General features: G+C 39.9%; 1 protein-coding gene across 1 annotated transcript in view; it reads right to left on the reverse strand.

Annotated features, from left to right (window-relative positions):
* Positions 1-1,031: 1,031 nt before the first annotated feature.
* Positions 1,032-16,635, reverse strand: part of n4bp1 (nedd4 binding protein 1) — a 29,561-nt gene continuing 13,957 nt past the window's right edge. Inside the window, exons 6-12 of the mRNA XM_037767311.1 lie at positions 15,193-15,528; positions 11,983-12,218; positions 7,209-7,339; positions 6,536-6,632; positions 5,637-5,744; positions 3,766-3,867; positions 1,032-3,573 (exon numbers count right to left, since the gene is read on the reverse strand). Coding sequence (XP_037623239.1) covers positions 3,198-3,573; positions 3,766-3,867; positions 5,637-5,744; positions 6,536-6,632; positions 7,209-7,339; positions 11,983-12,218; positions 15,193-15,528 — 1,386 coding nt within the window. The 3' untranslated portion in view covers positions 1,032-3,197. The remainder of the gene's footprint in view (positions 3,574-3,765; positions 3,868-5,636; positions 5,745-6,535; positions 6,633-7,208; positions 7,340-11,982; positions 12,219-15,192; positions 15,529-16,635) is intronic.

Consider the following 16,635-nt stretch of genomic DNA (forward strand, 5'->3'; position numbering starts at 1 on the left):
TTGATTCTGTGGCAAAGTGCGGCCAAACTAAAAGTTGGGAAAAGTGAGGGGTAATGTTATACTGTATAATGCTGCTAGAGTTCCTGGAGAGCAGCATGTGGAATTCCAAGCCATTTTCTTTTTGAACACTAACAGACAGCAGCAATCGAATGCCCTCATGCCCTTAACTTGAAACACATCCATGCAAACCATTAAAACTAAAAAGGCACACAAAATGTTTCAGGCATTTCCACAGTACAAAGACATGCAATGGGGCAAAGTGTGCACCTTTAAAACATTGAAAAGCCAGAATCTGATCAAAGTACGATGAAGAGCTTCTGTTTCTAATTTCTTTTCCAAAAGATAAAGAAAAATCCACGTCTACTTTGCCTACAGTTATCAGCAAATCTTTATCGTCACACACAACTGAAACCATTCAGTCACACATCATTTTTTGTTGAAAATAAAACTATCCACCTGGGAACTGCATGTGCAACCAACCAATGTTCATGGCAGTTATTTTAGCTAATAATTCATTCTGAAAAAGAGACAATCCTTAATGTGAAGTTTTAGGATTTCTCACTGAACACACATCATCATGCATTAAAAGTAAGGCTGTCAAACGATTCAAATATTGAATTGTGATTAATCGCAAATTAATGGCACGTTTTTTTATCTGTTCAAAATGTACCTTAAAGGGAGATTTGTCAAGTATTTAATACTCTTATCAACATGGGAGTGGTCAAACATGCTTGGTCTATGCAAATGCATGTGCATAATTATTATTGGAAATCAATTAACAACACAAAACAATGACAAATATTGTCCAGAAACCCTCACAGGTACTGCATTTAGCATAAAAAATATGCTGAATCACTTTATATATTACTGAAAATGTCACACATTTTCTTGTAAATGGGTGATGCTTAACTTTTGGCCATCAAAGTAATGTTGTCTCTAAAAAAATTAATTAAAGAAACAACAATTTCAAACACTGTAGAAGAGAGAACAAGTGAATAAACACTAAGCACTGCACACTCGCGCAAAAAAAGTTTCATTGGGACTGCCGTGTTTATTTTGTTTTTTCACATACATAAAACCATATGTGCACCGTAGCCAAAAAAAATGCTTGTATTTACAAAAAAGAAATCGATATACACAAAAGAATTATAATACAACAAAAAAATCCTTCAGTAATCCTTACAACAACATAACGAGTACAAACAAAACATATTTGTTGACACCTTGTAAAGTTTTTGTGCAGAAATTCTTTTTCTTACAAGGAGATAAAGTGTGTGTATATTACAAAACTCCGATGCAGCTGCGGCCGACATTCTCCGGGTGTAGGAGGGTAAAAAAACCCACGACAAGCTTTCTGACGATTCATCGATGAAACCTTGTTTTACTCACTATACACCATTACTTACCATCAGTGCATTCAATTTAGCTATTTAACACTAATTACAAAAAGTAACTCAAGTATATCTGTCGTCTTTGCGAGATTTTTGTTCTGGTGAGCAAAACGTATGGTGTGTGATTTCAGATTTAAGTAGGTCGTTTAACTCAACAAAAAGGATAAATCCAAACTCTTGTAGTGTAGTGGACCGACATACGTATCGCCTGAAGACCGAGGCAGATGACTCGTAAAGCATCTTAGAACAAAATGCTAATGTAAAACTAGTGACTGCGACCTCCTGAAAACACAGTTTAACAGTGTATCGAACTGGAACTGGGAACACATTCAACCAAATTTCAAAAACAGAGCAGCAAATTCAGTTTCAGCGCCTTCCGATCAGAGATCATTTATAAACTAGCAGGTTTGAGAAGCAACGCAGGGCTACCAGAGGACATGTCTCCTCCAATGACAGAGGACATGGGGGTGGGGGTTATTGTCATAGTGGTGGTACTCAAATACACTATCATTTCCTTCTGATTATTGAGCCAATTTCAGCCAAGTATGTGTGATCAATCTAAAACACAAGATTTCTGACTATACTATATATACAGTATATACTGTATTTATATAACTTGTACTGAAAAAGTACTGATGAAAAAAAAATATCTATCTATATAGATATTTTTTTTTTTCAGTAATTTTTCAGTCAGAAATCTTGTGTTTATATACAGTAAATATATATATAAACAAGTGAAGGCCAGAATATACAGGTAACATTTTAAAGATATAGAGATGGGCCGTGCTGCATTAATTAGAGAAATGGATTGCTAAGTGCGAATAATTCAGCCTGTGCATATACACACATTACGTGTCATACATATAGTGAACTAAATCTGAAATGATAATGATAAAACTACACATTGTAACACTGCCCATCTATATAGCCTCAAAATGTCGGCGTTACATACGCCTAAAGGTATTTCTTAAATGTGGTTAGCTGCAAAAATGTAAGTTGTGTCTAATCCAAATATGGCATTTGGGGATTTCTGTCCAACATTAAACTGTCACTAATACTGATGTTATGATGTTAAAGCTAGTGATGTCATCATGCTTCCTGAAAGTACACCGCCAAGAAAATAGGGGAGAAAAAATAAATAAAAATCAATCGGTGGTTCTGTTGATAACTCCAAGCTGCTGAAACTGCTCACTGACATTGAGTTTAAATAACCTGATACTGTCGACAGAACATAACAAGTGTATAACTAATATGTTGAAAACATAAACATGCAAAACCTGTCTATGTCCCAGATTTTATCCATAAAAAAATTGAATATTCAGAGAGGTGTGAGAGTCTGATGGTAAACAAGGTTTTGAAGAGGAAACCCATCATGTGCTGAGTTCAGTGTCACCAATGTGATCAAGTTCGCTGTTGTTGGTCCAGAACATCTTCTCCCAGTGCTGGTCCCACATTCAAGGAACCTCTGGACTGTTTTTCAAGGACCTGCAATGATTTATGACCTTCTGAACAATAAACACTTTGCTGCTTGACAAATATGGCAACATTTTGGTTCTGTAGACGCCAGTGTTGATCACCTTAATCAATTTAAGAGCAAGAGGAGGGAGAGAAAAATATCTTTAAAAAAAATACTTTTTTTTTTGCCAATAGCAGCTAGTTTGAAGATCAGTCTAAAATAATATTAAATCTAACTTTCCATGCCCTCCAGGCTGGTAAAATAAAAGAACGAGAAGAAAATAAATTATTTTTTATGCTGTATATTCTTGCATATGTGTGCATTATGTACTGTGTGTGTGAGCCAGTTGTTTATCCCAGCAGCAGCCCAGACAGGGCGTTCAGGTCTCTCATGTACGGGTTGTCGCTGAGGATGCGGTCGATCCGCTGCTTCTGGTCGGGGAAGATGTCGTACAGCTTCCTCTTCAGCTCTGACGTCTCCCCCGGCGACCGCTGGGGAGGAGGGGAGGGCGAGGGGGACGGGGAACGGCGGGGTGGGTGCCATTCGGGGGGGCCGGAGTGGGGCCAGTGCGTGGTGGGGTGGGGAGTCAGGGAGGGAGGGGGCCGGGGCGTGGAGGCGGCGGTCCGAGGAGCGGAGTGGAGGGCCTGGACGTAAACCGGCTGCTGCTGCTGGGAGGACGGCCGGAAGTCTGGGGGTCTCATCGGGGGAGGAGTGACTGGAGCCCTCCTGACGGGAAGAAAAAGAGAGAGAGAGAGAGAGAGGGAGAGAGAAGTATTCACATGACGTTACAATCATAAAAAGGATAGATATCATGGTTTTCTTCTGGGCCCTAACCTTACACACACACACACACACACACACACACACACACACACACACACACACACACACACACACACACATGCAGGCAAAACATACCTGTTGTCTTTACGCAGGAAGATGTCGAGATGAGGTCCGTTTTTCCCCAGAGGGTCATCAGGGATCATGAAGTGGTCCTCCACAAAAGTAAACTGAAGCAACCTATCAGTGAAAAGGAAAGAAATATAATTATTACTTAAAGTGAAATATGATGTTTCCCCCTTCCAAACTCCGAGCTGTATTTAATGTGGCAATTTACTCGTCCTTCCACGAATTTGCGATCTTGCATATTGCAAATCCCCATCTCCAGATGGGGACTATTTGTGCCAATAAAACAAGAATATTGTGTCCATTACTCCCACCCACATTAGCTTTTGGGCCAATAAGCTCTGATAAGATTGTGACACACAACAATAAGTTCATAAGTTCATCCTCTGCCTCCTACTCCTCCTACCACTCTGAGCTGAAGGACCAGATGCATTCATGGTCAGTATGTAGTGTCCGTCGTCCGACTATCGATTGATAGCATGCCGCTGATACACCAAAATTAACAAAATGGGTAAATTTTTTTTATTTATTACTTAAAGGCTACATGCCTCTGTTTTTTGTAATCTTCACTGTTTTTAATAAAAGAGTACGTGTTGAATTACATGGGATTTTTTATTTTTATTTTTTTACACCGTGGTATCGAATTGGGTATCGAGAATCGTGGAAATTTATTGGTATCGACTACTAGATTACTGGTATCGTGACATCCCTACTTGCTACTGTTCATTTTCTGAAAGCTTTCATGATCAATTACTTGAAATGTAGACAATAAATGTTGTTGAGTCCCAATTCAATTTGAATAAAATCACCCCATTTAAAAAAGGTATATAAGTGGTATTAACATTCAATAACATTGAAAATGTCTGCTGTTGGACTAATAAAGGATCATCTCATCTTATCTTAACATGATTCAAATTGAAATGTGTTTCTGTTTATTACTATGCAACATGTCTGAAGTATTTAGGTTGAAAAGTTTAGAATACAAATAGTTCTAATGGCATCTAAGAGTACAAATAGTAGTAAGCATTATGCTTAATCTGTTACAATTAAGAGGGGGTCCTTGGGAAATGTTCTCCCCTGTAAGGGGTCCCTGGGCCCAAAAAGTTTGAGAACCCCTGATTTAGGGCATGATGGTCCCTCAAAAACATTCAACAACCACATAGCAACCGATACAGGAATGTCTACATTACCTACCACATTGTTGATTTACTGTAGCAATGAGATCTGTCCTTTTTGTGCTGCATGTTATTTTGCTTTAAAGTAGGATCATGTTTAAAATTTCTCGGAAAAGCTTTTGAGGTGCAACAATCCCACAAAAACACCATGAGATCCTGGGGGATTGAACTTTTGACAGTTAGACGATGACGTGTCGCAGTGGTCTGAAGTCGATGCTCATTATCCAACCTGGCTTCACAACCTCCCTCTGGAGGAGGGTTGAACACAGGACGGACTAGTTTAACCAGGAATTAGCCTGTGACAGCATCACCATATAGCACTGATGACACGGGTTATGCACAGGTTCAACCAGTAGAGTGTGTCAGAGGCTGGTTTCCTGGAGTCAGTCAAATCAACTCCTAGTGAGATATTTGTTTTGTGAGGTTGTTTTTGGTATATTTGAAATCAGTTGTACACCTCAGAAGTCAAACAATGCTTCTGATTAGTTTTCCTCCGTGTATGTTAATTTGCTCTTCAGGTTCTGTTTGTTCTTCCTTTAAGCACTGTTGGTAAATGTAGATAAACTGGCTTTAAATAAAAACTACATCCTTAACGTTTGTCATCCAGCTGGCAGTCTGCCTCGGTGGACTTTCCAGTATCATGTTGGGTAATGGAACGTATAAGTGAATGGCTGACTGAGCTGCTGTGTGTACGTAACGGGCAATCACCTCTCTTGAATGATCTTGCGCCAGGTGTCCGAGGTGTCAACAAAGTCCCTCAGGTTGTCATTGGTTACGATAATACCGTCTGTTTTTTCTGCTAGGTGGAGCAGGAACCTAAAAGAGAGAGAGAGAGAGAGACTGGATTAGACACTCTGGACTTTCCCTATTGTTCAAAGGTCAGAAGTTCACTCCCAGCTCACAAAGGGGAATCCACCGCTAGAGGAACACCTTGATTGCTGAGTCAGGATGAGTTTTCAGTTCATTTTTACACAGATGACGTGATATATCTGTGATCTGCAGATCTTGCTGATCAATTTTAAGTTGCTGAGAGATCTGGCTTTCAGAACTCACAATCTGGCCTTACCACCTTCCCAAAAATCACAAAACAGAAGAGTATTTTAAATCATAATACTAGGACTGTCAATCGATTAAATTATTTAACCGTGAAAAATCGCATGATTGTCCATAGTTAATTTTGTATCTGTTTAAGATGTACCTTAAGGGAGATTTGTCAGGTATTTAATACTCTTATCAACATGGCAGTGGGCAAATATGATTGCTTTACGCACATGTATGTATACAGTATATTTATTATTGGAAATCAATTAACAAGCCAAACAATGACAAATATTGTCCAGAAACCCTCACAGGTACTGCATTTAGCATAAAACAATATGCTCAAATCATAACATGGCAAACTCAAGCCCAATAGGCAACAACAGCTGTCAGTGTGTCAGTGTGCTGACTTGACTATGACTTGCCCCAAACTGCATGTGATTATCATAAAGTGGGCATGTGTGTAAAGGGGAGACTCGTGGGTACCCATAGAACCCATTTTCATTCACATATCTAGAGGTCAGAGGTCAAGGTCAAGGGTGTGTGTGTGTGTGTGTGTGTGTGTGTACCTGTCGTCATGTGAGGATATTCTCTGGCCACACACCTCTCTGGAGGGAGTGAAGGAGAGCAGTCTCAGGTCTTCTAGCTGGTTTAGAAAATGTTGCTCTGTAATAAAATAACAATTATATTAATATTACATGATAATGAAATGGAAAAGGAAGAAATACACAAACATAGTTTAGTATCAGTATTATTAGAAAGTATTAGGAAAGTTTGACTCTGGAACTGAACATCTTGGTTTCTGCCAGTGTTTTGCAAGTCGGGCCCAAGTTGACTGCCTGCTGGGCCTAAGCATAGGGGATTTTTTTTTCTTAATGTATTTTTTCTAAAAAAGACACTTAGTCGCTGGGCCCATAAATATAAAATTTTAAAATTTTAAAATAATAAAATAAAAATAAATTATATAAATATAAACATTATAATATATACAAATATTTGAATATAAATAATAAATATGAAATAAATAAAAAAATTATATCTATGGTCAGTCCTCAAAACCGCTGGAAAATGAGGTCTATACCCTTTTTAAACACCCTTAAAGCTGAAAGTCAAACACTTAAACCTGCTAATCATGGTTTTATTGGAAACACAATGTGCTAGAGCAAAGAGCCACAAACAATGAGAAACACATCACTGCTCTATTACTTGAAGACTGCCCTGTATACACCTGCACACACGTACCTGTTGTGAGTCGGTCTCTCTTCTGACGCCACTGGGGGACAAATACTGTGATCTCCCTGTGGCCCCGCCTCCAAAAGGTCTCAACAGCCAGCGCTATTCCTCGACAGGAGAAGAACCGGTGAAGGCCGTGACTGGAGAGATCGGGACGAAAACAAGAGGGGTACGGTGAGATGGAGGAACATGTGGATAAATCAGGAACATGTTTGACAACACTTTCAGTTTGCATTGTCCAAACTACTGAGGTCCGTTACTGATAAGCAGCGTCTCCAGTGATATGACTTGACATAGAGTGGGAGGATGAAGAGGAGGAAAGATGTTTACCAGTAAGGAGAAACAAGGCTGCATATTAAATGCCAACTTTTTGACTACCAATCACATACTGTATATACACAGATCAGCCATAACATTAGGACAGTATGGGCAACCTGACCGGTCTGCGGCTACGCAGCCCCATACGCAACAAACTGCAATGCACTGTGTGTTCTGACGCCTTTCTACCGGAACCAGCATTAACTTTTTTCAGCAATTTGAGCTACAGTAGTTCTTCTATTGGATCGGACAACACGGGTTAGCCTTCGCTCCCCACGTGCATCAATGAGCCTTGAGTCCGACCGCGTCACTGGTTCACCGGTTTTCCTTTCTTGGACTAGTAAGTCGTGACCACTGCAGACCGGGAACATCCCACAAGAGCTGCAGTTTTGGAGATGTTCTGACCCAGTCGTCTAGCCATCACAATTTTGCCCTCGTCAAAGTCGCTCACATTCTTAAGCTTGCCCATTTTTTTTGCTTCCAAAAAAAAGTTCAAAGTACAAAATAATCACTTGCTGTCTAATATATCCCCCCCCAAAAAAATTGAAACGGAAATAAACTACAGAATTAGGAAAATAAAGCAGTGCCGCAAGCACTGAAATCTAATCATGTCTTACTGATGAGATCAACTGACAGGAAGTTCGGAATATTTAAAATATTAGCAGGACCGCATTGAACGTCAAACTGGTTTCAATGGTCTACCCTGCAACAGAAATAATGGTTAACCTGGCGGTTATTTTAGTAGTGCTCAATACAAAACAGCACCCAAACTGCACGTCACACCATCAGCTGACCTAGATCGCTGGTGGTGACGTGCATGGTCTGTACGTGCACGTCAGACAGCTGTAATGCAACAAATGGGTCGCTAGGACAGAAAACCACAAAACAACACAAACAACAAACACCAACAGAGACGAGAAACTCCCTGAGAGCAGCCAGCCTCAGCGAGCAGGAAGCTGGCTGCTGCTGCAGGCCGCAGACTCAAAACACTAGTGACGTCCTCTGGAATGAGTATTTATATATATATGTATATATATATGTTATTCTTTATTTGATGGTATTAGGTGCGTGTGTGTTAAAAGGAAATTCTGCCTCATTACTACACCTCAAAACCCTTCCATCTATCTCACAGTGATAATCATTCAATCTATTTTCATGTTGGGGAAATCTACTTCCCACTAGCCATAGTGGCAGGTGGACAAAAAAAAAGTGAATTTCCAACCAATCTCAAGACTGAAGGGCCAACTAGATATGTCTATTGTTGAGTAGGGTGAGTCCAAAAGGCCAGACTAGTGCTGGAGGAGTATTCTGCAAACTGATGTTCTCAGAGAAATAATTATAAAACTGTTCTAAATGGTCAAATTGTTCCCTTATGAATGGAGCTTCTGTTCGCTCTTCTTTCTTTTTCCATGTCATGTGCATTTCTGTCAGTTATGTCTCTGCTGGTAACTTCCCTGTGCACCGAGTTACTATCTTGATCCTCAATCTGGCCTCACATGAGCTGCGGTGAAGCAGAGACGCAGAGCAAACAGTCTGTGCAGCTGCTTGTTACACACGGTGGAGCGACACTAAATATTTAGCAGGTCTTTAGCAAAGTGACGTAGGCCGGACGAAAAAAATGCCCCCCTTTACACAAACAGTGATGCTGATGTTGACAGTACTTAAGTGTCAACACTGGGAAAAAAAACACTGATCTATTTTCCATTCACTGTCTCAGTACATGTAACGGATTACAAACTTGTTTTCTGTGACATACAAACTAGGGCTGTCAAAATGAACGCGATAATAACACCTAACACAAATTCATTTTAAAGCCACTAATTACTTTAACGCAATAACGCAACTTGCGATTTTTAGGGTGAAGGAACTGGTATCATTATACAAAACCTAAGGAATCCACTGGTACCAACCATACTAGCTTGTCGAGAAGGAGGCTCTTGACCTCTGACCTCAAGATATGTGAATGGAAATGGGTTCTTTGGGTACCCACAAGTCTCCCATTTACAGACATGCCCACTTTATGATAATCACATGCAGTTTGGGGCAAGTCATAGTGAAGTCAGCACACTGACACACTGACAGCTGTTGTTGTCTGTTGGGCTGCAGTTTGTCATGTTATGATTTGAACATATTTTTTATGCTTAATGCAGTACCTGTGAGGGTTTCTGGACAATAATATATATATATATATAAACACGTTTGTAGAAAGCAAGCATATTTGCACACTCCACTCTCATGTTGATAAGAGTATCAAATACTTGACAAATCTCCCTTTAAGGTACATTTTGAACAGATAAAAAAATGTGCAATGAAATTGCGGTTAATCATGATTAACTATTTTAATCAATTGACAGCCCTAATAAAAACACAAGACAGAGAGCAAACACACACACAGACCAACAGTCCGAAATACACACAAACACACTAGAGAACAAGATCCTTTTCATCTTGCGGTCAGAGCCGCGAAGCAAACTCAAGGGAAGTTCCACCGACTGCTGAAAAGAGAAAGTGATGAAGGACACCACAGCAGGAAGAGATTGTGCAAGCAGTAAAATCACCGTGGAAACCTGGACGTAATCTGATGAGGGAAAACATCTCAGAGCTCAAGAGGATACGTTTACAGAACCTAATAACCTCGTTCAGGATCAGGACATACCCTGATAACCTGCGATAGGGACACCACCATCATCAATTTGAAGCAGTTGTTTATCAGCCTATTTTATCTGTAGTTTGGGATTTATCCTATAAGTATTATTACTGTCAATGTGTACTTTATTTATTATATTTTTTTATATCTTATTTTCTTATTTTTTATTTTTTTTTTAATTTAACTTTGTTTTTTTTTTTGCTTTGGGGGGAAAAATACCAAAATATGGAGGGACAACCATTTGTGCTTTATTCTTACCTTTCTGTACACCTTACGCTACTTCCAATAAATTATTATGGAAAAAAGAAAAAAAGGAGAAAAAAAAGAAAACAAAACACTACAAATAATTGGATTTCAAAAGGTTCCATAAAATTGTTTAAAATATTTTGTTTGTCTTGTTACTGCGGTTTTAACAGTGTGCGTTAACTAATAAAAACAATAATGATGAAATCTTTTCGTTCATTCAGTATGACAGATGTCGAGTCAGAGGTTTCTGTTTAGGCATATTTCTCGAAAGGAGGCACGGAGGACGGGCGAGGGAGAGTGGGAGCGAGGCAGACCGGGAAAGGAAGTGGTTGCGAAATTGAGAAGTCAAGACGAAGTGATCCGGGATTAAGACTGTGACGACACATTAGCAGAGAGTGAGGAAAAAATAACAACAGGCTACACTCGATCCTTCCTTTGTTGCACAAGTTCTTAATAAAACAGAAACTACAAACTGATTTTTACTAGAAAAGGCCTTTCTTCCCAAAAACACCCCCGTAGTACTCCCCCCGCTAATTAAATCGTGTTGTTACAACTGCTTTCGCTCTGCCGGGCTAACACACTGAAAAGGTGATGAGTAACAACATTGTGTGAATGCGTGGGCTAAGTTTTGGTGCACCTACACGATAAGGGTTGTAGCTGCAACCTACGCACCGTAACAAGTGCTTCATTTAGATTGAGATTATGACTGAGAGTGTGTGTGTGTGTGACCTTAACTGATGATGATGGCGATGTTGATGGGAAGGGTGATGGCTTCGTGTGTAAAAGGAAAAACGTGGTGCGTGTACTACAGGTGCGGTATTAGAATTGTCATTACAGGAGCTACAACTCTCTACACTCATACCAGTAAGCAATGCTGCATCGGAGTCGGAAGATAAAGCAACATGCTCTGATGAATTTTACCGGATATTTTGCCTGCAAGGTGTTCAGGGGAACATTTTGCGATACGCCAAGTATTGTGATAAGATTTATTGCTAAAAAAAAAGTGATTTATTACCTTTATTCAACTGCAAATTATGCAGTTTGTCAACATCTGTTTTTATCTAATAAGACACAGTTTTCACTCTGTTCATCTCAAGAGGTTTCATTCACATATCCTGAGGTCAGAGGTCAAGGGACCCCTTTGAAAATGGCCATGCCAGTTTTCCTCGCCAAAAAAAATGAAAACATAGTTACTAATATTATATTCGATGTCTGCCAGTAGATCCCCCTAAATGTTACACACGGGTCCTTTAAGAGTTGATGGTTTATGTAATAAAAGTGTGTATCGACAATATTGCCATGCAAAATATTGCAATACTATGCTGTATTGATTTTTCCCCCACCCCTAACATACATCCGGACAACCCGAAAACATAATGCGTCTCCCCCACCTCTCGCTGGCGCGGAGGCATACAAATTGAATTCTTTTTGACTTAAATGTCCTTCTCATACACCATGTAACGATAGATCCAGCTTCATACCAGTGCAAAGATGCCCGGCCAGTTTATAATTGCTTATGTGTGTGTGTGTGTGTGTGTTTGTGTGTGTGTGGGGGGGGGGTCGCAGACTCACGCCATAGCCACGTTGCTGCCGTCTATGATGATGTGTCTGAGCTCCTGACGTCCTGGCTCATTTGGCAGCTTCAGAGTGTAGGGAGTCCTCAGCGACTGATGGAAACGAGCGAAACCCGTCACCGGGGGCGCCGGCGGGTCGTTTGCAGGAGGAGTCCTGGCTCCGACGCCGTGAAACCCCATGTGGCCGATGGTCTGATAGGGAGAGGCTGAGGGCCGGATGATGGGCTGAGCTGACTGAGGGGGGGAAATAAAAATAAAAAAGACTTGTAAAATAACAGAAAAACAAGGAAGTGATTCATGATATGAATCAGAAGAACACCCATCCGCCATGAGTGGGCACGTTTAAGATCTCATTCCCAGCTCTGTATTGCAAAATTTGGGTGGGGAAGAAAAAAAAAAGATCTTAATATTTTAAGCCTTTTTTACATGGCTGAACAAGCAGATTTTTTCGTACGAAGGAAGATTGGACACACAAATCGAAAACATTCAACAGAATAAAAATCCGTATTGCCATCTACTAGCTCAGCTTTTTGTAGCAGACACAATTAATAATAACTAAATAAATATTGTCTCATTTTATTTCATTATTCATCAGTTTCATCCAAAAGTAAAACTGGTTCTTTAAACATCTAGTCGACAACCAGAAATGATTCATCAGTAGGAAAGTAAGCTAAATCTGACTAATTGTGACGTTATCTGACTACTGCTTTGTCAACTTCCCTGACTTTCCCAAGATATTCAAGAAAATCCAGTCCAGCAGGAGCCTTGGAAACTAATCCCCTTAAGGACCCGATCAGACAGAGTGTGTTTTTGTAATCGTTTTCAATGAGATCGAAGCGTTTTGAGCACCTCGTGTTTATCTGCTCTGTGCGCCTCGCATTTTCACAAGAGCGCCCTGAACACGTTGGGTTGAATTTCTTTTTAAATCAGAACGGAAAAGTGCCCGACGTCATCAGGGTTTTTTCAAGGGCTGTCAAAGTTACTGTGATAAAGCGTTATTTAGGTTGTGGCGGGCTGTTTTAAAGCTAAAGTGTAGATACTGGTATCCAATGAAACAAGAAAACCTTGTCATATTACCTTGTTGCGAAGGAGGTTAAATAACACTCTGAACTTGGGCTAAATTTTGCCAAGGAAAAACTGCCATGGCCATTTACAAAGGGGTTCCTTGACGTCCGACCTCAAGATACAGTATGTGAATGAAAATGTGTTCTACGGGTACTCATGAGTCTCCCCTTTACAGGCATGCCCACTTTATGATAATCACATGCAGTTTTAAGGCATCATAATCAGCACACTGACAGCTGTGGTGGCCTGTTAGGTACTGCATTTAGCATAAAAATATGCCTAACTACTTACCTACTTGTAATATTTGTCACTGTTTTGTGATAATAAATATATACCTACATTTGCATAAAGCAAGCATATTTGTACACTCCCATGTTGATAAGAGTATTAAATACTTGACAAATCTTCCTTTAAGGTACATTATGAACAGATACAAAATGTGATTAATTTTTGATTAATCGCGATTAAATATTTTAATCGATTGACAGCCGTAGTTTCTTCTCATTGCGGTGACTTTTGCTGGATACCCAGAGCTTTATGACTTTACCAACCCGTAGTTACCATGATCTGAACAGAAAAAAGCAGGAGGCAAATTAGTGCAGTACTCGAGATTTTGGGTAAGTTCATTCATTCAACATTCATTTAAACCTTGCTATTAACTATTTGGGTCGGGTACAGTTCATGGTTTGTAATAAGGTAACGTTAACACTCATTTGATGGTTGCCTAGCAACATATGCAATAAAAAGATGCAGCAAACGGCAAAAAATGCTCTGTCAGATCGGGCAACAAAAAGACAGTGAGGCACGCCTCGCGTTTTTCCACCCCCAAAACACACTCTGTCTGATCAGGGCCTAACACTCCTTCGTCACGCAAAAAACAAAGCAATACATTGTGGGGGATCCAGACATATTTTAAGACACATAAAAATACTCTTATAGAAATATTGTGCATTTACTGTTCACAAACTGCTTGACACAATTTGTCTCCTTTCCTACTTCACTGAAAAGTGAATTTGCAGTGTGTGTGTGCTGGAGGTTTGAAGTTGTCACATCACAATTGTTAAGTTTCGTATTGGACCATGATTGGCTTCCAAACAAGTTGTGATATTACAAATCATCTCGTATGTAAATGTCTTACAGCCGTTCACAACAACCACGGATTTTCGTCCTAAAAATTTGCATGGAAATTTATGAAAGCAGATTTTGCGGGTTCTTACGAATACTTGCACACCCCTGTTCGGACGGCCCTAGATTTCAGTGGATCTCCATCAATGGAAATATGTGTTTGACCAATGAAATCCTTTTTCTAACTGATCGCTGTCATTCTGCATAATAATTAGCCATGTGCTTCTGTTTGTTGCACGGAGAGTGTGTATTTTCGGGTAACGGACAAATTTGCTTTTTTCAGTCCAATGGGAAATTTTTTAGACTATTGGTGTTTCGGAATAGCAATGGGCCGTCCCCTTCTCAACACCCAATAATGTACGACAAACACTACTACCTCAACACAAAACACAGGGTTTTCACCCAGGAGACTGCAGATCGCATCCTGTGTGAAACCAATCACATATTCAGTTTCATTCAGTTTTACAACGTGTTAGAACGTGTTGCTAAGTTTCACTTTCACTTTGACAACGTAGTAGGCCCCTAATGACCCGCATCTATGGTGCTTATAGCGACTGATAACGGCTATTTAATGGCCTGATAACAGTTGAATCTGGTGAATTTGGGGTCCGATAGTTTATGTATTGTGTAGTTAATGTTAGCCCCTTCAGACATTCTCTGTCTGGAAAGGTTTTTGTGGAGTGGACACGGGCATCATTTAGGAGGAAACTCATTGAGCCTCATTGACAAAAATAAAAAACAGCAACACGGATAATTCGCACCGGAACCAGTGTGAATAGTCGTCATGCGGAAAATTAGCCGGCAGATTTTTCGTATTCCCGCACCGCATCTTCGCATCGCACTGGTGAGGAACGACTTTTAAACTGAGATTTTAAAACAGAGAAATGTTCCTCCTTCAGCACATTCATGTGAAAACATTAAAGTCTTCTAGTGCCAAGCTCTGCACATATATCATCCTGCACAGTGACGGCCAAACAGGCAAAACACATTTATGAGTGGACTTTAAGGTAATACCTACACTGGGGGTCGAAGCTAATGACGTGATGGTGGCGGCCAGCCACTGAGGCGTGCTGCGCAGCGCCGTCACAGTCTCAACTTTCACGACTCCTCCCAAAGTCTGAGTCCCGCCCCTCGACAGGTAGTCCCTCTGCGAGACGCCGCCCCCTCCCCGCGCCAAGTAGTCTGTTCTGGATCCTGACTGGGTGTCCAGGTGTGGCACTGTCATCATCCGGGACGTCCTACTATCAGCTGTTTTGCTATTGGTGGGGATGACATCGTCGTCATCGTCGATGGTAATGATCTCGTAGTTTCCTGCTCCTCCTTGAGCACTAGAGCTCCTCTTGATAGTGATGGCCTGAAATGAGATTTGATAGGATTTGTTTTTATTTTAGGAGAAAAACAGCAGAATGCATTACGCTATTCTGTTGTCAGAATGTTGATACCATTTAAAGATCACTCATTTAGCACGTTTTGATACAAATTAGTCAACATTATTAGAAATATTTGTATCATCTTTATGACTCATACATTTGTTAGCAGAGACCATCAATATGATGACTTAATGATTATCACAATTTTAAATGTATCCATATTGTCATGCCATAAGTGCGATGTTTCATTGATAAATCTGATGCCAGCTTGATGAGCAATGAAATGAGCTGACAGTATGTGGTGTGATAATATTGCAGATCCATTTAAGGTGAGTCATAAGGTATGAAGTGATTTATTGTAAATGATTTGAGATGAAGAGATGAAGAGATCAGACTGCAGGATAGAAGATAAAATGGGGAGAAGGCGGCTTTGAAGGAAACATTTAAATGCGTCATGGGAGTTAAGATATGAGAGATGTAAATGTGATGTGATTAAATGTGGATTTCACAGGTGAGATGAAGGAAAAAGATGGTAAAGTACCTCATGTTAAATTAGCCGAAATTGATCATGCAAAAGAAGCAAATCAGTCTAGTCAGTCAGTCTTGTTCCGTGACTTCAAATCTTCAACCTTCAGGTACTTAAAAATGGTAATTAGGTCAATCCCTCATCTCACGGTCCAATACAATGGGTTAGATTAAATATGGGTGTTTTATCGAAGGAAAAGAAGAAAAAAATAATGTTGAACTGATAATAAGAATGGGACGATATAGGATTTTATCATGTATCTCCATAAAAAACACTCACAATAAGTTGATTTTGTTGAATTTCCATTAATGGGATAATCGTGAATATTCTCACGAGCGACTTGGTAAAGCTGTCTAGCTCGCTATCATGGTAGAGTAGTGAAAAATAGAGCCCGAAGAAAGAACAGACTCACAATCTTGCTGTTTTTTATTTATTTATCCTGTATTTCCACAGGGGGGCCCTTATGATTTATGATGACCTTATTTAAAATGATTTGATTGTTTTTCACTTAAAAAAAGATGTGTGTCATGCAATACAAATATTTGTTTCTTAACAAATGTAAGGT

The sequence above is a fragment of the Sebastes umbrosus genome, chromosome 4 (assembly GCF_015220745.1).
Source record: "Sebastes umbrosus isolate fSebUmb1 chromosome 4, fSebUmb1.pri, whole genome shotgun sequence".
NCBI classification, from domain to species: domain Eukaryota; kingdom Metazoa; phylum Chordata; class Actinopteri; order Perciformes; family Sebastidae; genus Sebastes; species Sebastes umbrosus.